This window comes from Dermochelys coriacea, chromosome 3 (assembly GCF_009764565.3).
Source record: "Dermochelys coriacea isolate rDerCor1 chromosome 3, rDerCor1.pri.v4, whole genome shotgun sequence".
NCBI lineage: Eukaryota > Metazoa > Chordata > Testudines > Dermochelyidae > Dermochelys > Dermochelys coriacea.
In genome coordinates, this window is record NC_050070.1 from 46,324,625 (window position 1) to 46,345,834 (window position 21,210).

A 21,210-nucleotide genomic window follows, 5' to 3' on the forward strand; every position below is an offset into this window, starting at 1 on the left:
GGTAACATAGTTACTAACTTTATTCTGATAGGCAAAGCTCCTTTTGAATTATGCAGGTCATGGCAAATGATACCTCTGCAATTTATCACATGGACATTATGTGTATGTATGAATAATGCACATGGGCTGCTACATTAAAAGTCATGCAAGTTTGTGAAACTTGTTTAAATCATTCTTTAACTTCCTTTAAGTTTTCTTTGAGCGCAGGTTGTGCCATCTGTCTTGTCTTTATTTAACTATCACCTTATTGTATTAATTTAAAAGCCAGCAGATGTCAGTATAATCTAAGTCTTGGGAAAGTTGATAAATACATTCACTATTGCAATGCTCAGACACATTATTAGATTCTTTTGATAAAAATTATTATTTTTAAAAAAGCTATATATAATTAATTTTATAAGGCAAGAGTAGGAATTGCCTCCTTCACTCAGAGTAAAGAAATTAAATTTAGACAAGATCTGTTATGGATATAGATACATTATCAAATCCAAACTTTTGCTGGTGTGTACACAGTAAAAAAAAAAAAACAAAAAAAAACAAAAAAAACAAAAAAAAACCACCTGCTTTCATTCTCTGATGAGGAGTCAGGTGTGTAACTCTTTTACTGTTGTTAAAGTCTAACCATTATTGCCTTTATTAGTGCAAATAAAAAAACAACATTAATTTAGATTTGAATTTATAAAGTGGTGGTTACATTTCACATACAATCCGAAAGTTCTCCTCTAGGGAGGTGTGTCCTGTTTAAAACAAATCTCTCTGAAATATACTCTTGTCCAAGGGAAATAGATGATTGCACCACCAATGCACCAGTAGAAAGAAAAGTGGGGAGGAGTTGTCCCCTTGTTTGAAACAAAACTTTCTTTAAGAAAGTTTTCTTTAAGTAAATTAATCTGAACTAGGTCACATTTTCCTAAGCATATTAAAAATTAGTTTGTCTAAAGAGGGGATTAACAATTCCCATATTTCCAACTTCATCTACAACTGGTCAGTCCAAATGCCCCTTTCCCGTCCTGTTCACAAGCCGTGGCTCTTCCCACCTTCTTTTGGTTAGATTGCCAGCCTGACTTTCCTATCCCCCACACAGCCAGTGCTGGCTGGCCTGGTTCTCCACGTTCCTTCTTTGACCTATTGCTTCTGGTTGAGTGTGTCATGGTGCCAGGGCCGTCCCTACCCATACTTAAAGTACGCAGCTGCATAGGGCATCAGGAAATTTGGGGCACCATTTGGTGTGCTGCTCCAGCCCCTGCTCTGCCCCAGCCCTGCCCCCACTCCACCCCCTCCCCATAGCCCCCACTCTGCTCCATCCCCGCCCCGCCCCCACTCCCCTGAGGACTGCAGCAGGGCCGGGCCCCTGCCACGCTGCCAGTGAGTGCTGGGGGGCAGTTCCCCCCTGTCCCCTGAGCCAGTCCCCCCCACCCCCACCCTGCGGGAGGGCTGCATAGAGCCCCAGAATAGCTAGGGATGGCCCTGCATGGTGCTGATAGTACTCTCCCAAAGCTCCTAGCATGATAATATCAGGAGGTGTGCTCAGGACTGTCATGCAACCTAATCAGCTATGTTAAGAGACAGAGAAGGTACTGAAACCTCATTCAAAGCCCATTGAAATCAATGCAAGTTTTTCCATTGGTTTTAATGGACTTTGGATCAGGCCTCTAGCCAAGTGCTGCAGGGACTGGGGTTAGGTTCAGTCTCATTTAACATCTTCCATGACTTGGAAGAGCAAGCAAACAGCCTATTAATTAAATCTATGGAAGATACTAAATTGGAAAGGGTTTTAATTATGAAAAAGGGCAGAGATCTATTACAAAGGCTGGGGCGAAGGGTGGTTAAGATGGAACCATGAGCAGGAAATAAAATGAGATTAAAATGGGAAACATGGGGTACCAAAAATCCATGGAATTTTGGGTTATATACACAAAGATGTAATCAGTCATGATGCCAGGTGAACTGATAACTATTATTTTCTGTACAGGTCTGATGAGACCAGCACTGGGGAAACAGTACTGTATTTAGTTCTGGGCAACATATCCAAAGGTGATACCGATAAAGAGGAGGCTATTTCCTTTAGGTTCTGTCTGAATGAGACTTATGGACATAGATCTTAGATAGCCTTCATCTCCATTAACAAGCCATGAAGCAACATATAAATAGTAGTAAAATGGAACCAGCTGAATATGAGATCTACCTCCCCACAATGTCAAAACTATTTCCAGACTCTTAGCAAAGTTTTGTCCCTCAAATTCAGATCCCCATAGTGAAGGGCATTTGAATATTGTGTCTTGCTTGTGCAATGGATGAACCTGAGAACATAGCAATTTTTCTTAAAAAAAAAAAGTTCCAGAGAAAAAATTCATTTGGTATAAGTGGGATCAAGAAGTGGACTCTGTTCTCACTTACACCAGAGTCGATCAGGAGTCACCAGCACACTGTCAATAGAGAGACACTGCTGTAAAACTCCTGGTGAGATCAGAATCAGGCTTGTGTGACTTTTCTGGGCTGACTGCCATTGGCACGCTAGAGTCTCTGTCTATTTTGAGTGCCTGAGAACTGCAGATATTGAGGTTTAGTGTTCAATTGCTTTCACTATAATCTGAGTTCCTTCTGCGTTCTCTGGTTTTGATAAAGCAGTAGTGCAAGTAGGGTGGTACTCTCTAGTACGCAATACCGACGAGATTATTAGAGGTACGGGGTACCGGAAAGACTTAGGGCTAGCCCCCTATCTCCGGGGGAGGAGATGTGCTCTGCTCCTTAAAGGAGCAGAACAGCGCTAGGGAGGGCATTCATTCTTTATATGGCTTTAACAGCACAATGCATATGCTAACAAACTTAAACAAAGGCTTTAAGTTTGTTAGCATATGTATTGTGCTGTTAAATTGGTAAGGAGTCCTCAAGAGGCGAGTGGTGGGATTGGGGTGGGGAGGGGCAGAAGGTGTTTAAACAGTGTTTTTGATTCTGTTTCTCCCCGTTGGTCTGAATTATCCATGACATTCATATTGCATCACATCAAGTCCAAATCATTAGAGGAATGCCTCTGCTTGCTCTGACCAGAGGATGTTTGGATTCTGATGTCAGCCCAGTTCTTCAGCCTGACAGGTATCAGGTGTTGTCCCCAGTGTACAAAGAATTCTTCTTTGAAGCCAAACTAGTCTAACAGACTCCTGAAACTCTCTTACTATTTGCATGTCTATGGACCACCTTTGTGGTAAGAAGAAAAGGAGTACTTGTGGCACCTTGGAGACTAACAAATTTATTTGAACATAAAAATATGGAACACTTCACAAATTCATGAAGCATTCCATATTTTTATGCTCAAATAAATTTGTTAGTCTCCAAGGTGCCACAAGTCCTCCTTTTCTTTTTGCGAATACAGACTAAAATGACTGCTACTCTGAAACCTGTCTTTGTGGTAAGAGTTTCAGGAGTCTGTTCTGTTCCTATAAAGGAAGTTGAATCTCCCATTGAAATGCAATGTTTGGGTATAATATCATAATGCAGTTTAGGATACAGTTCTACTTAAAATTTGTCTTTTTAATAAGTCATATGCTGAAATGGCTCTCACCCAACTCCCATATTCCATATAAACAGACTGAAATCCTACATATTCTGGGAGAAAGGGAGTAGTTAAGCATGTTGATGTTTGTATATACAAACACCCATTTCATCACTGTACTAGAAAATATAGCTGAACTTAATTTTCTATGACATGTGAAGAAAGTTTAACAGCCCTAATTGTTTTCTGTGTTAGTCAGTTTGAACCGGAAAAAATTACATCCCTTCTAAGAGAAAAGAATCAGTCCACACTTGCTGGAAAAAAAAAATTCCTTCCAACTGGTGTTCAGACAAGTGCTACAAGACACATACATAACCTCGTGAGCAGAGGGCAGAGAGGAGACCCTCCCACACTGACAAGCAAAAAAAAAAAAAAAAAGTAATAATAATAAAATCTCAAAGAGGCAGAGGTTCACAGATTTGCAAACCTAAAAACCTGCATTATGCTTTAAACCAGCTCAGCACATACCAGGTTTATGAACATTAAAAAGTTAACTGCAAAGGAACACTGAAGCCCATTAACCTGAACGTGTGCCAGTCAGTGTGCCCTCACTGACTAACGGTGCAGTCACACCTGAACAGCTAAAAATTAACCTTGCCCTTTTAAGCTAAATGGAGTCATGTCATTGGCTTCTTCTCTGTTGTTACATAACAGATAACAAAACTCCAATGGGGCATGGTGCTGGCACATAGGGTCTGAGTTACATGGTGTGATTTTTCAGAATCTCTTTTGGGAATAGTCCAGTAGGTGAAATAGCTGGTACTTATGATTATGCTATTTCTATGCACGTATATTCATCTTGATATCTGAAGTTATGAATATTCGCTATAATTACATGTTTGCTCCTGTGGTAACGCCCACAAGGTATTTAGCCAGCACATGAAGGGAAAAGTCAACAATGGACCCTGGAAAATGCCTGTCTACACTTAATGGACTTTCTGTGAATGTTCTAACTAGAATATGGGTGGGGATGATGGATATGTAACTTGCCCATGTGACTCCAAACACCATCTTTCACAATAAGAACAGATTTCCCTTTACTTGGCGCTTAGCAGAAGCTAAAAGGCCCTAGCCTGGAAACCTATCCATTTTGCCCCTTTCCTGCTCTGGCCTCTTTCCTGCTCCAGCCTCTGGACTATGAACGTATACTAATGGAAGCATTCTAACCAAGGGCCTGAGGACTTTAAGGTAATCTGGAGTCTTCATATTTCCTTGATCCTTTGCAGATGGACTTATGAGTTGGATATGGTAGAGAGACTGTTCTAGCTTCATTGGTTGCTGATTTCCCCCTTGCAATGGACAAAGAGCAGATTTCTGCTGATTTTCTCACATGAGTCAGCAGCCTTTGATATCTGTGGTATAAGCAACATAGCCCTTGCTTGGGTTGTGTTGTTCTTTCCTTTCCAAATGTCAAAGCCTGTTCCTATTGAACTCAATATCAAAACTTCTTTTGATCTCAATGGGAACAGGATTTGGCCCCAAGAGATCAGAGAATGTGATTTTGATCAATTGCTTATCTGTCCAGAGACAGTTCTCATGCATGTTCTGCCAGGCTGATTTTGATTGCCCCTCCTGTATGTCATGCTGAGGAAAATAATAAAACAATTTGGGTTGTAGTTCTAACAAGATGTAAATGGCATGTACAGTTCTATGCCTCTTTTCCATCAAACCCAGATGGCTCAGCATCTTTGCTTTCCTAGTGTCTGGTGGAGAGCAATACTTAGATAAAGGCAAGCTGGCAGCAGCTTAGTTTGGACATAAGGGAGGCACTGATAGTGTGTTAAGGGAAAGTGGGGTGATTGTCCTTCCTATCCTTCTTTCATTTAAGAAGTTTTCAATTTTGGGTGTTGCTGGATCCTCAATGACACCTGGAAGTACACCAGGGGCCCAAAACATCATTTTACAACTGCATCTGTTTCAGTTCTAAAATTTTAGAGGGTAAGGGGAGGGGGGTTGGAGGGGATGGGGAGAGTGTGGGGGCCCCAGGCTGGGTGGGGAGGAGTCACATGGAGGGGTCAGGTGGGAAAGTCACGTGCCCTCCAATGAGTACAGTATCAGCAAGAAATGATTTCTACTTGCACCGCTGGATAAAAGGAACTAATTTCATGTTCTAGACCAGTGTTTCTCAAACTGGGATTTGACATTTGTGCACTTACATGCAACATAGTTTACAAAACTAAACCATTAAGAGCAAGGAAATAAATAGTTAAGGATATGATAAATTGTATGGTGACAGTGCTCTCTCTCCTTGTAGCTCACAAGTTCCCAAACTCTAGTCTTTAGACCCTTCACATGGTGATCACATGGTGTTGGCTCCTCCTCCTTGTTTCCAGCTGCAAAACTGCATAAAAAGACAGCTTAAAAACACATGAAATAACTTCCTAATGCTACTTTTTTGTGGAAGTAATTGTTGCAGTTGCCACAGTGATGTTGTGGAGTCAAGAATGAGAGACAAGGTGGCCCGTGTAGCAAAGAATGTTATGGGAGGGATCTGAGAAAAATCTTTGTATTAATAAGTGTGGTACCTGCTTTTGCTTAAAACCATAGAGGGCTGTGTTTTTGGAACTAAAAGCTCAGTGTTCCAACCTCAGCACTGCAGGTGGTTTGTGTTGTTTTATGATGGAGAGGCCATAGTCCTTCCAGAGTTAGAATTGCAACCCCTATCCAGGTCCTTACCTCTCAGATTGCCAAATCCCAAATGTGTGATGCACTGTGACATAGGATATGCCTAGTTTGAGCTTTGAGCTGGAGGTATAGTTTCCAGCTGGAGGAGACATAACTGTGGTATCTCTGATCAAGCCAGTGCACTATAAATAATGTAGAGCTGCAGCAGCTCAAGCTATGGGAAGGGTTAGCAGTCCTGAGTACGAACCCATTCAAGATGCTAGGTATGTACTTGGGATGGCGAGCCCCTCCCACTACTTGCACCATCACATCTACAGTCTATTTTCAGTGCACTAGCTCAATCAGAGCTAGGGTGGGTATGTCTCCTTGAGCTGGAGTTTACACCTTCCATTTTGAAGAGTAGTCATGTCGATAGACCTACAATGAGGGACACAAAAATCTGTTTATGTCAGAAACTTAAAATGCTGTGGCATTCATTCCTCTAGTGTAAGTAACTCATTCTATAATCTCAGTTCCATGATTCTTTCAAATGTAAATAATTTTAAAAACAAAAATGAGGGGAAATCAAATTTGTATGGACTGTAGGTAAGTTTTTAAGACTCTTGAATTGAGGGATGTTTAAGAGCAACTTTTAATTTTTTCGTTGCATCTCACTGACAACTAGAATGTTTTGACATTTTGTTTAAATTAAGTGAATACTTTTTGTCACTGAAAGACCTAAAAATGGCTCCTCCTAGAATTTTTTTCAAAACGTCTAATTATTTTTATTTCTCAACCTGTTCAATGAAATCAAATAACATCGTAATATTTGAAAAGTAGTTATATTTGACATTGGCTTATGTAAAATGCATATTTCAAAAGCAGGGCTACTGAAATGTTTAAGACATTGCTTTATTTGAAAGCTAGACATGATTCTGACATCTACTCCTAGAAGTCTAGCCATCGGCTCAAGATCAACATGGCTAAACAATTCTTAAGCCCCACTCGCCCCCATCCGCAAGCCTGCCCAGTATTTCTTTTCTCAGTCCCTGGAGACACCACCACTTCCTGCCTGTGTCTCAGGCATGTAACTTGGATGTCAGACTTCTCTTGAGAGCCTCACATCTTGGCTATGTTTGTTGTACAGAGTCTTTGCATAACGTCTCTAAGATATGGCCTTTCCTATACATCTACGCAGCTAAAACTCATTCAAGCTCTTATTAAGTTGCATCTCAATTACTCCAACATCTTTCTTTCTGGCCTTGCTAAATGCAGTCTTGTCCCACTCATATTCATTCAAAATGCTGCTGCAAAGATCATTTCCCTAGCCTGTCACTTTGACCATGTCACCCCTCTCCTTGCACCCCTCCACTCGCTCTGTCTTCTCTATCATTATCAACCATAAGCTACTTGTCTCCACTTTCCAGGCCCTTCGCATCCTGTCCCCTCTCTACTTATCCCTGTCACTCGCTATCGAGCTTGCAACTCCTGAATCTGATCAGCCCGTGGTGCCTGCCTCCATTGCTCCTTGTTAAAATTTGGCAAGCACCTTTGTGCTTTCTCCCAGTGCTGCCCCTCATGCCTGACAAGAGCTCCCCATAAACATCTGCAAACCTAACTCATTATCCTTCTTCAAACTTTCCTTTGCTTTGATGCATACAAAAATCTTGCAACAGTTAGGCAACTGGTGAGCTGAGATCATGGCCTATATGCTGATCAATGTTGTCTCATTGCTTCTTTGTACTCCCCTATCAATCTGTCTATATCCATCTGTTGTCTCTTGTCGTATACTTAGTTTGTAAGGAACCAGGTTTTTTTTGTTTTTGTTTTGTTTTTTATTCTGTGTTTCTACAGCTCCTAGCACAATAAGGTCCTGGTTCATGACTGGGACTCTTCGGAGCCACAATAAAATAAATAATAATTAATTTTTTTGCCAATTAGACCACGGTGATGGAGAATATTTTAATGATTATCCTACAAAATAGCTGAGGGCTACTTGTTAAAAGGGATTGGAAACTCAGGCTCTGGTAAAATTACTCCTTCTCCAGCATTCCCAGTTAAATGTCCCCAGGGCCTTGGGGAAATGTGCACATGTTGGTTTCAAGACCAAATAATCAAGAAACCGAAAACTTAAGTGATTTACCAAAAGTATCATTAGAAGTTGTAGTGGAGTTTGAAACAGTCTACTGGGTGAAATCTGGACCCTGTTCCTGGGAATTTTACCACTGACTTCAGTTGTGCCAGGATTTCAGCCCTGATCTCTGAGGTAGTAAGCCTATATCACACCAGCTACACCACAGTGCCTCATATTCGTATTCTACAAATCTCCGTATGTAATTAGGCCATCTGAAGCCTACTAGATTGGGTGTTAGGTATGTAGAATAAAGAAACCTGGGTTCTATTATTGGTTATGATTTGTAGCTCCTTATACCAACATTCAGTGTTAAGGGAGGTGGTTCTATGAAGGATGCACAACTAACTCAGCTATGTAGTGAGCATACGTATATTCTTGGGGTGCACTGAATGTTGGTATAAGGAGCTACAAATCATAACCAATAATAGAGCCCGTGTTGCTTTGTTCTACACACCTAACGCCCAATCTAGTAGGCTTCAGATGGCCTAATTACATATGGAGATTTGTAGAATACAAATATGAGGCACAGTGGTAGCTGCAAATCTCAGGCAAATCTCCTCAAGAGCTATTACCAGGTTGGCCAGCACCTTACTCACTATTAATTAAAATATGGTGATCTCTGTCCCATTTTTTTAAATTAAAACACTGTATCTTTGATTTTCTTCCTTTTGCTTAGGTTAATTAAGATGAAGTTAGAAATAGAGGAGAGAAGAAAAAACAATGAACCAAAAATTACTTGGAAAATTCCTAAAACCAAAATCTCATTTCAAAAACTAGTTGAAGTTGCTAAGTGACATCTGTGCACTTACCTACCACATTGTTTACAAAAAACTAAACTCTTAAGAGCAAGGAAATGAATAGTTAAGGATATGATAAATTGTATGCTGCCAACCTAATAAACAAGCATGTCATTCTTATCAAGCATAAAGAAATGCATATTTCAACACAATAGAGCAACCTTAAATCTTATCCACAATAACTACTACTTTCACCAGTAATCTCAAAGTTTAAACATAATATACACCTTTCTCAGAAAGAAACACAACAATCCTTATATATAAATAATACATTCATCAGCCTCAAATGAAAGTCCATATACCTTTATATTTTTGCCATCAATCACAATGTCATGTACTTTCCTATCATCAAAAATTGCTAAATGACTAAATAAAATTAAATTTCACACAATTCTCAAAGCACATCAGTTTTAAATACTTTATCAAAAATGTCTAGTCATGTGACTAATATATTAATTGTTATATTGAATATGTTACCAATTTTTTCCTTTTTAGTGTATTCCTTAAAACAAAATACAAAGACTTCAAAATCAAAATAATACATTAATTATTGGGGTTTGAAAAATGCATCAGAGTTAAGAGTTTGTGTTACGATGAAGTGTGCATTTCTTGATACCTAAATAAGAATATTGTTTGTTTGTTATGTGGGTAGTAAAAGATTTAAGAGGTCCATCATAACTCATTTCCTTGCTTCCAGTGCATGGATTTTGTAAAAGGTATGATAAGTACATTGTTCATACTCTTTCATCTGCCACAGATCTCTGCTGTGCCTGTGTTGCTCACATCTGTTGCACATTTTAATTGCACTAGTTATTTAATTCATCAGCTCTGTTCTCTCTTTTCATTCAGTATAATTTTGTTTTCTTGTGCTTTCTTGTTTTTGAACTCTCTCATCTCTTTTCTCTGAAATCCTTTCTATTTTACTCAAGATACCTCGAATCATCCTAACACGCCCTTCCACTTCAGATGAGGACACCGACCAATTAACCCAAGATCCAGATGACTTTGAACCTGAGGAGATGGATATTGCAGAAAGCCAGGGCTATTCAGAGTGTTTGAACAATGCTTTTTACCCTCCCTAATAAAGTACTCTGAGAGAAGAACTTCATGGTATTATTTTTTCACTGTTGTTCTGTTTCTGTTAAGGTAGTTCAGTACTTGAACCACTATGCCTTATTCATAGTTGAAACCAGTACATGGGCTGAATTTGAATTGAAAAAACAAAAAAAAACTTACATTTATGTTTATTTGCCTTGAACTTTACTTCAATTGGAATTAATACACTTGAAATGGAATGTTCTGTATAAGGTTATATGAATGTCACCAGTCATGCGTTTCAAATTTCCACTTTAAGTGCATTCTGCAAAAACTCAATGTGATGATAAAGATTTTTAATCATTGGGGGTACTACACCACAACCCATCTGGAAACATGGTAAAAGCAAATGTATAGATTTATTTATTTTTTAACCCAAGGTGCGTATTCCATCTATGTGGCCAACCCCCTGTTTTATCTACAGGTTCCTTTGGATTGTCCCCTTTTATGTTGTTTTCTATCTGAATAAAATATTACTCTTCAGTCTAATGAATGGTTCTCTTTTGTAGATGAATGTAATTCACCCTGGAAATGTGCAAGTCGTGCTAAAGAATTAAAGAAGAGGCTTCTCTGAGTGCATATTTTATGTGATCCACATGTGAGATTTTTATAAGGACCTGTAAGTATGGATCCTTTCAGATAAAAACTTAGAGAGGCCTCTTCTTCAGCCAGAAGCCAGGGAATGGGTTGAAAAAAACTTCTTAACCAAGAGTGGTTTCCATGGTTTGTCTCTTCCTCCCCTCTATTTGCATGGAAACAGAACCCCCGCAGAAGTTGCCTTGAAATTTCGGCATGTGTTTTAAGGAGTAAACAGAAGCACCAAATGTTCTTGTGCCTGAGCATTCAACCCTCTTTCTCTTTACCAGAATCTAATGCCTTCCATATGGTTCAGGCCCATAGCATGTTTTTAGGTACTCAAAAAATAACCTGCTGTTGGAACTGAGTACAACACATGGTATTGGCTAGTGTGCATATATACCATTGCCCTGTACTTCTTTGGAATCAGATGGCTCAGGTGTCTGATTGTCACCTTCTGGTGGTTGGCCTACAAAGAGGATGCTAAACACTAACTAATAAGGAAGGTCTCCCTTAGTTAAATTGGTAAAGACCTCTCCTGCTGGAGAAAGATGAACTGAGTTCTATTCTGCATGTACATTAGGCCTGTTTTGCTGGGAACCTCCATATCTGTGTATATGTAAATATGGATTCTTTATAATATATGCATGCAATACAGCCCTATGACCTGGGGGAGCCTCATTTTCTATTCAAATACATGGACAATCCACTGATAAATCACTCAGAATGACTTGAATGATATCATAGTAGTTAGCAGTCCTGACCTGCAACAGGATTGCTACCATATTATTAGCAAATCACCCCTAATAAGTGTGAAAGAAATTTTAATTTGAAAATTTAGGATCATAACACTGATAATTTATGATATGGGGATTTCTCTTGCATCACTAGCTGTTTCCACCATAGTTTTCTTGTTATTTTACACTTAGTTGAAATGAAGATAATTTACCAGTGATATGAGTATTAAACTAATTTTAATTAATTCTGGGATACAAGCATTACTACACAATCTGCTAGTGCTGTGAAAATGCCTATATCAGTTCCATAGTCTTCCTAGTTTGACTCAGAATAGACAGACATCAGTGGATGATATTAAATTTTAAAAAGGAACGTTTGTTCTCTTCCCCTCCTGTGCCACACAGCTTATTTTGCCATAGAAACAATCATTGTTTCTCCGTAGTGCCACAGTCCTTACTGAATGCACAAAGCAGAAATATCATTAAAGCTGGCCCTCTGCACTAATAAATGTCTTTGCAATCCAGTGTGTGATATGCAATTTTTATTAGTATTGAATTATGTCTTCCTGGACTGGAGGAATAGGAAAATATAGAAATTACATGGTTCTAAACCAATAACTGGTGGCAGTGAATGAACCTCAGCTAATCAAGGGAATTAAGTGGAATGAAATGGGATTCTATTGAGAACTATATATTTTCACTATCTTGCTCTACTCCAGCCAGTCATACATTTTAGGTTCTTCATTAGATACAAAACTTTGATATTGCTTTCCAAAATATTCAAAAAAGGCAGAGTAATTGTATGCTAGTGTATATTGTGCACTTCAGCCTATGTTTTCAAAAGTGGCTTCTAATTTTGAGTGCCACAGTTTTTCAGAGTGTTCCTCTTGTGATCTCTTCAGCCTTCACCATCTTCAGCTGGTGTGATGGGTCTCTGAAAATAAGACTCTTGGTGTTCAAGTTGTTCCCCACAAAACAGAAGCACCCAAATTAGTAGAAATTTTGAAAATGTAGACCTTTATTTGTTTGTTTTTAATTGAACTTGCAAAATTCAGATTGCAGTGTGGAGAATTTTGTTCCACACACATGCATAGTTCTCATTCCAATGGATGTACTGACCACAAGTTAAAAGGAGTTTTTTTTATGGACTTTGTTGAATAACACCACTATAAAGACACACAACTCTAATGTGTTATGAATTAGACAGCACCATAAACGTGCATGCCCATTTACAAAACATGAAAGACCAAATCTTGAAGCCCTTACTTAGTTTTTGCTCAGGCTTTACTCATGCAAAATTTCCAATCATTTCAATGAGAGGTTTGCTTGTATAAGGACTAAATAAAAAATTAAGAGCCAAATTCTGCCACTCTGACTCATGCTGTGTTATGCTCACTCACTTGAACCAGTATGGGAAAAGGGTGGGCAGAAATAGGCCCTGAATCAAGCCTTTAGTCAATACTGATATAACAATTGCCCAGATCTTATCATTATTAGTTAATGACCGCATAAACCATTTATTCACAAAATGGCTCTCTGGAGTACTTGCTGGTTTCCTGTGGACAGCTGACTCCCCATTTCCAGCTGCAAAATTGCATTAAAAGATAATTAAAAAAGCATTAAATACCTCTCTAATGTTGGTTTTTTCCTTCTAAGCAATTGTTATAGTTGCCACAGGGATGTGATGGTGAGTGAGAGGAGCGGTTGGTCGGTACCATTGATGCGTGGAAACGATTTGTGGGAAGGGGACAATCTCCATTTAAATGTGGTTCACACTGTTCAGTAGCTTGAGAACACCTGTTTGAGAACAGTTACTTTGTTAAAGCAATAGATGTCAAATGAAAAAGGGCTTATATGTTTGTTAGATGTTCTTTACCTTTCAGTCATAGCATATACACTATGCTGTCATTGAGAACTGAGACTGTTTATAGTAGTCCACTTTTAATCAATAAGCTAATAGTAATTGGAGTGGAGTGATCTCAATTTCTAACGCCTTCAATGGAGCAACAGCAATCTCTAAAGGGTCTGTTTAATGTAATGCAATAAATAACTTTTGCAACATACTTTCTGGAATCAATGCATTCAAAAAGGTTCTCTTCTGAGGAAACGTATAGAAGAGACTCATATACAGTGTATGGTATGTAATGCTTTTATGTATTGGTTCCCCTGAATATGAGGCGGGGGTTTATACTGCATATAATAATTTCCCTCTTTCGCCAGGGCTTTTCTCTCTCCCTCCCCTGAGTATTTACAGAATAAGCACGTTGTCCAAAGAGTGACAGCAGCAGTTGTTGGTGGACTGTGACCTCTCGCAAGGATTAACTTCCCACCCTCAGATTTCATGTCAATTGAAAGGTAAGCCTTCTCAGTACATAACTGCAGGCAACTTCAGCACACGCTTCATTTCTGCAGCTACAATGTAAAATGCATGTTAGAAAAGCATTTGGAATCCTGATGCACGTGACCTAGCATATGCATACAGATACTTGCTGACTTGTCATACTGCAGGGGAACAATTGCTGGAGTCAAAAATAAATTAAAAATCTTAACTTGTAATTTCTTCATGAATTGCAGCCAGATGGGGGTGGATGGATCTGTCTGAGTATTGTGGGATTTTTAAGATTTTGAATTATTTTTAAAAATAAATGGTCAAAATGTTCCTTCTAAACCTCAAGAAATTTTAAGATTTCAACCTTAATTTCAGACGTCTTAACTGACAGACCTGATATATCATCTAAGTAAGATATATGTCAGGACTTCATATTGGACCTAATATTCCTTAACTTCTAGTGGTATGTTTAGGCACAATCATAAAGACATTGTCCCTGAAGTTAAGACAAAGGCAATACACATCAGACACACATTTCAGTAAACATGGGGATTCAGTGTTTCAGCACTGTGGCTGGGTGCATGACAAATGTGAATATTAAAAGAAATATGGGTGTTGTGTGAATAAAACTGTGATCCAATGTGACATGGAAGTTATTGTTACTAACCTATTTTCTTTTCCAAGCATCGCCGATGAACTGAGCACAGAAAATATGAAAGTTACTGACACAGTATATTAGAAAACTCTTAGAATAATGGCTTTACATCATAAGGACCAAGTGCTCCCCCACTCCGAATAACCCAGGGAAGAAGGAAAAGTGCTTCTAGACCTACATGGGGTTCAACTCATAGGATCACTGCCACAGTCATAAAATTATAGAGCCATAGGGTTAGAAAGGACCACAAAAGTCATCTAGTGAAAGTCTAACCTCCTGTCAGTGCAGGATTTGTTGTGTCTACACCATCCAAGACAGATGGCTAGCAAGCCTCCTTTTGAAAACCTCCAGTGAAGAAGCTTCCACGACTTCCCTAGGCAGTCTGTTCCATTGTCCTACTGTTCTTACAGTTATGAAGTTTTTACTGAGATTTAATGTAAATCTGCTATGACATAGTTTGAGTCCATTGCCTCTTGTCCTGCCCTTTGCAGCAAGAGAGAACAACTTTTCTCCATCTTCTTTATGGCAGCCTTTCAAGTATTTGAAGACTGCTATCATGTCCCCCCTTAATCTTCTCTTTTCCAAACTAAACACACCCATTTCCTTCAGCATTTGCATACTTCATCATCTTTGTCACTCGCATCTCGATCCTTTCTAGTTTCGCTATCTCTTTTCTATACATTGGCGATCAAAATTGAACACAGAACTCCAGCTGAGATCTAACCAATGCCGAGTAGAGTGCTTCTAACACCTCCAGTGCCTTGCATGCTATGGCTCTGTTAATGCAACCTAAAACTGCATTTGCTGTTTTTTGCAACAGTATCACATTGCTGACTCATGTTGAAGTTGACAACTCCCAGACAACAACTCCCAGATCCTTTGCAGCAGTGCTGCTGCCAAGCCAGTTTTTCCCCTTTCTGTATTTGTGCATTTGGTTTTCTTCCCTGATTGTAACACCTTACATTTGTCTTTGTTGAATTTCATTTTATTGTCTATAACCCAGTTCTATAATTTATCAAGATCCCTTTGAATATTAGCTTTATCCTCCAAAGTGTTTGCAACTCTTTCCCTCCCACCCTCCCATCTTTGTGTCATCTGCAAATTTGATCAGTATGCTCTCTATTCCTACATTCAGGTCATTAATAATGATCTTAGATAACACTGGACCCAGACAGATCTCTGTGGAAACCCACTTGAGATCTCCTTCCAATCTGACATCATTCCATTAAGTTACTCTTTCTTTGTTGTTGTCTAACCAATTATGTATCCACTTAATGGTAGTTCTGCTAAGCTCATGTTGCTCCAGCTTCCTTATCAGAATGTCATGTGGGACTGTGTCAAAAGCTCTGCTAAAATCTCAGTATATTATATCCATTGCATTCCCCTTATCCCCTAAACTAGTTATCCTGTCAAAGAAGGAAATCAAGCTGGTTTGGACACAGGTCTCCCCTTGAGTTTGCCCTTCAAATCACAAGAAGCCTGAGGTTCCCTAGGGAATTTTGCTTCCAATCCAGCAGATTTTGGGGTGTGGGAGTCTCACTGCATTATTTCCTGATACAGTTGCCAACTTTCACGTGGTAAATAAGCACCCTGACTTTCACAATAAGCCAAAAATCAAGCTAATCCCCATTTCAAAACAAGGCCAAAACAAGCCAATCCCTAAGAACCCCAATACTCTATATGACTAGATTCTACCCATGTGCAGTCTGGAACTGTGGTGGGTCCACTGTGCACCCCTGACTATCCCCGCTGCTTGCTCCACCCCCCCCCAACCCCTGCTTGACGGGAGCCAATCAAAAAAAAAAGAAGCAACAAGCTACAACAAGCAATAAGCTACAAGTCAAACAAGCAACAAGCCTCAAGCCAAAAACTAGTCAACAAGCGACTTAGAAGCCAATTAAGCCAAAAACAAGCCCAATTTATGCATTTTTTTTCATGGGTTTGGCATGTGTGTTTCCTGAGTTTCTCTCCCCTTGAGGCAGCCGAATCACTCAGGAACCATGATGCTATTGGTCCTGATGCTGCACCTATACCCTACTTGTCACTTCCAATGTGGTGGTTAGAAGATTGGTGTCATCTTCCACTGACTTTCCCAGTGTTTTATCCAGCAGGTCACCAGGGGAGCTGCTGTTCTCTGGTTCCATCCCTGCCTCCAATGCAACCTGCTCCAACTCTGTAGCCCATGGAGAGCCAGTTGAATGCAATACATGGGGATGTGATTCTGCATTTTTATAGGGAGTGGGGTATAATACTGCAGCTTTCCATTCTGCTATTTTTACCCTTTTCAGGGTTTTTGTCACACTTTTTTTGTATTCCTCTGTTCAGGGCATAGTAGATGCACAGTGTGATGGAGACACTTGGCCCAATATTTTATTGTAGGTGACTTGATGTATAGATAATAGGCAACACTATAAGGGTGTTGATGGAAAATAATTATTGAAATATGAATTGTGTGTAGCCTCTATGTGAGCAGGGTCTGAATGAATGCTTCCCTGACAGCTAGCTGGGAGGGGAAGAGACTTTGGGTGTGTTTATGTAAATACAATTTGCTCCTGCTCTGCTTACATGTTCAGCAGATACTGCAGTGTCAAAGTGATCAACTTTGGCTGGTGTTGTGTACAAATCATCTTAGTACTAAATTCAGGGGTAGTGAAATAATTACCAATGTTGTAATTATTGTAGGAATACAGGAAAGCAGGACTGTGCTTAACCTGTCCCAAATGAGGGGGCCACCATCAGTTGAAAGAACCTCATTAAGCCAGGGGCTCTAATGTCAGAGCCCTGTGAAAATAAGAGTGGTGGGTACAGATATCCACAGCCAAGAAGTTGCACAGCCTCACAAAAGGTCCCTAGACTGGTTTAGCCTGTTCCCTCCCTCCCCCACAGTTCAAAGAATAGCACTAAATAGGCTTCATTAGGAACCTCTTAGTTATTTTAATTGCTCAATCAGAGCTGAAATCAGTTGTAGTAGGACTGTGCTTCTGCCCAGCCTACACAGAGCTAAAATCACTAACTAAGAGACTGACTGGCAGAGGTCACATTGGATGCAGTGAGCCGGCGGGAGCCATGACCCAGTGGGGGCGAAAATGGTGACGTTTACCTCCCCCCCCACCACACACATACTCATGAAGGGAGGAGAATTCATGCAGATTTATCTATGAACTCTGGGTCTGCGCTGACCAGGCACAACAGCTGTGAATGGGGTGTTAAGCAGAGGGGAAGGGGGCACACTACAAGCATTTGGGTATTGGACTCAAGAACCTGAAACAAAGAACACGTCCCAGTGTACTCTGGGGAGGGTGTCTTGCTCATGCTTTTATGTTTATGAATAGTACTTGTGCTGTTTTCTCCGATTAATGCTAGGTTACTTTTATTAAAGAAACTCTTTCTATCTCAGACTCTGTGCTTGCGAGAGGGTAAGAATTGCCTCTTAGATATGCCCAGAAGGCAGAGTGAAATTTCCCCAGGTTACTGGGTGGCTCAAACCAATTTTGGTTATATTGTTGAAAAGGAACCACCTACATATTGAACCCAGCCCTTCTTGCTGCCCACTCTAACTGGCAGAAGGTTTACATCTATTTTAAATTGAATTGATAGTTCTGTGTTAAATTATAGTGTCCCTTGGGAGTCAGCTCAGCCGCTGTGATGCTACATATTTCAGAACAATAGGGTGAATGTTATCTTTTATGATTTTATTAGATTGGGTGGCTCTAGAAACACAAAAAGAATAAAGACAATGACCACAAACACAATCACAAGTCTGGAAACTTGTTTGTATTATACACTGTAAGCAGATGATTAAGGTTACAATCACACAGATGCATACAAATTTGAGAGAGCCCATGCAATAGCTACTGTTGTATTCATATGCATATAACCAAAGGTATTACCGAAGCTGGTGGGTCTCTGAAGAAGGTGGTCATCATTAGAGGGATGATTCATGCTGGGGTCTTCGCTCTTTTCCATACCATTGAACCCTTGTTATTCTGTTAGTATGATCAAAACTAACACCTTATGCATTTGCATAAGAGTTCCAACCTCCTTTTCCTTATCTATACTTCCATACAGCATACATTTGGGGGTGCCTATTTCTCATAGGTTGTTCTTGTAGTTCTTCTTATTCTTATTAACATCTTATTAACATTTATGTCAACATGTTCCCATGGTCACTTGCAGGAAGAGAACTTTTCATGATGTTACAGACTACTAGCCTTGTGGTCTAGATGGGTTCACTGAAGTATATTTTCCCAGAATATCACTATTGGCATATTCTTTACTGTAATCTTGTAACTTTACTGGCATAAGGTTATTCCTGGGTCACCTGCTTATGTCAAACATCCTTAAGCCCGAGGCCTAGTAAGGCTAAGCTGAAATCTTACAGGCCTTAGCCTCTAGGCCTAGCATTATGGCCTTATTTTACTTATATACCTAATACACATTCCTTTCTTCAAAAATGTGTCAATCTTATACTCCTATAATCCTATCCTACTTATATATATATACACCTATATCTACAGCTTAAATCTATTCATCACACATTGATTAGATATGAAATAACATGAGTCTGCCATGATAGTAGATAACTCAATTAAACTAATTGGGTACATATGTCGTAAGGATATTCTATTATTCTCAATCCCTCCCCCTATTGTGCGGGGGACCTCTTGATATTAAGGGTGCAGTTGTTACTCAGTAACTTTTCTGCATGATTCAGGAGCAGCATTGAAAGGTGCTGGGGAGCTCGCAAGCTCCCCTTGGGTGAGACAAAAGTGGCAACAATATAAGATGATGAAAGTGGGTTCTTAGAGCCCAAATAAAATTTCAAAGTAGTATCCACCACCGCATAACAGGTGTAAACCATATGCTAATCTGCCAGTCTGCCCTCTAATTGGGCTCTATTCTCCAATAGTCTGAATTTGTGGTCGTCAGCATGACCACACATTATCCTTTTTTCTCTATGTGCTGTGTAGCTCAGGGTAATTTTGTGCCTTTCCTAAAGTTGATTGAGATCAATTGAAAGCCTCCCACTGGCCATTCATGATGATTCTGTATTGGGACAGAACACAAGACTCACAAATAAAGGGGACTGAGCTTTCTCAAATGCTGGTTCGTGACTATTGCATTTGCTTTCTGCAGAGATTAAGATGATCACAAACCTTGATGCCCACAGAGCAAGATTCAGACTGATTTTTTACATTTAACTTTCCTCTAATAAGTAGTAATATATTAAAATGCACAATCATATCAATAGGGGGAGGGATTGAAAAGAACAAACTCTTTTCAGCTAGAGAAAATGCTCATATTTCATGGTGCAGGTAGATTTGATTATCATGGGAGCTATGATCATGTGCTAATGCTCAGAAGGAAGCATATGCTCTTCTTGGCTGTATTTGACAGGGGGCAGCAGACATCCTGACATTCTCTGCAACTGAACTATGTCCCCCTCAGTAGTGTATAATATATATAATATTGGCTACATGTATTACTTGCACATCCTGTGTGAGCAAGTCCTGACTTTTCTAGCATAGGCTGAAGCATTTGTCATGTAACACACAGCTTAGATCCCTAATAAAGTACATTGGCCTCTAGTCTATGAGCTTGATCTAGAGCCCATCCAAATCAACAGGAAACTTTCCATGAACTTCAATAGGCGTTGGATCAGAGGTAGTCCAGTAATTTATTGCATCTCTATTTAAACATCGTGGGCCTGATTTTCCTTTCCCTTTCAGCAAAGGAAATCAGGAGTAACTCCACGAAAATCAATGGTCTTACACTGGTGTAAAACTAGTGTAAGTAAGAGGAGGCACAGGCCATCTATATTAAAATTGCAGCGAATAAACACTTAAGTTTGTGTCAACTGATGTAGCTCCATTGAAATCCGGCTCCCCCTTTAACCAATACTATGCAGGAAACTTTCTATTCTGTGCTTCACCACTACCTCCACTGTTGGCCTTACCATGAGGCGAACTGAGGCGGCCGCCTCAGGTGCCAGACTAGCGGGGGCGGGGGAAGGGGACGCCACTAGGACCCAGAGTGTAGAAAATTGTCGTCTGCTGATGCATAGGTATTCTCTCTGCTCTAGATGCACAAAGGTGGTGGAGTGCTGTGCTGGAGGAAGGAGGGCACAAGAGACATGGCAGGCAGGCAGGAGAAAAGGTGAGAGGGAATAACAGAAAGCAGCAGGAGCTGCAGGGAGAGAGAGGAGGAGGAGCCTCTTTTGTGCCTCTCTCTCCCCAGGAGCCTGGACTGATTAACACCAGCTTCTCAGGGAACTTCCTGTTTCCTGCTGCTTTTCTAAACCCACTTGAGGAGAACAGGCAGTCAACTGAAGTAGTAGGAGCCAGTTAGGCCCTTAAGCCACTGATATCTTCCCTCACTCAGGCCCCGCTACCAGCCTGCTCATTTGTCCCCTTCAACTGAGTGTTGAGAGCCACTATAGCTGGCACAGAACAGCATTCAGAAAAAGAAAGAAAGAAAAGGAAGCTTTTCCATCTAAGCAGGAAGGATCTCTTCTGAGATACACAGACACAAATGTTCACGGTGAGTCTTCCAGCCCCAGTGAGGATGGGAGTGGTGATGAGATGCCTGATCTTCCAGTTAGTCAGAGTGCAGGTGACCTGGCAGCTACTGCAGCATCCATATCTCCATCTCAAATGGATGTAACCATGCACATTCCTGAAGAAAAGCGTAGATCAGAGAAGAGTGTGGTGGAGGCTCAAGAAACAGCTGCTGC

At 40.1% G+C, this 21,210-nt stretch overlaps 1 protein-coding gene across 1 annotated transcript in view; it reads left to right on the top strand.

Moving 5' to 3' along the window:
• Window positions 1-10,615, top strand: part of LOC122459213 (protein scribble homolog) — a 52,263-nt gene extending 41,648 nt beyond the window's left edge. Inside the window, exon 7 of the mRNA XM_043510215.1 lies at window positions 10,015-10,615. Coding sequence (XP_043366150.1) covers window positions 10,015-10,167 — 153 coding nt within the window. The 3' untranslated portion in view covers window positions 10,168-10,615. The remainder of the gene's footprint in view (window positions 1-10,014) is intronic.
• The last annotated feature ends 10,595 nt before the right edge of the window (window positions 10,616-21,210 follow it).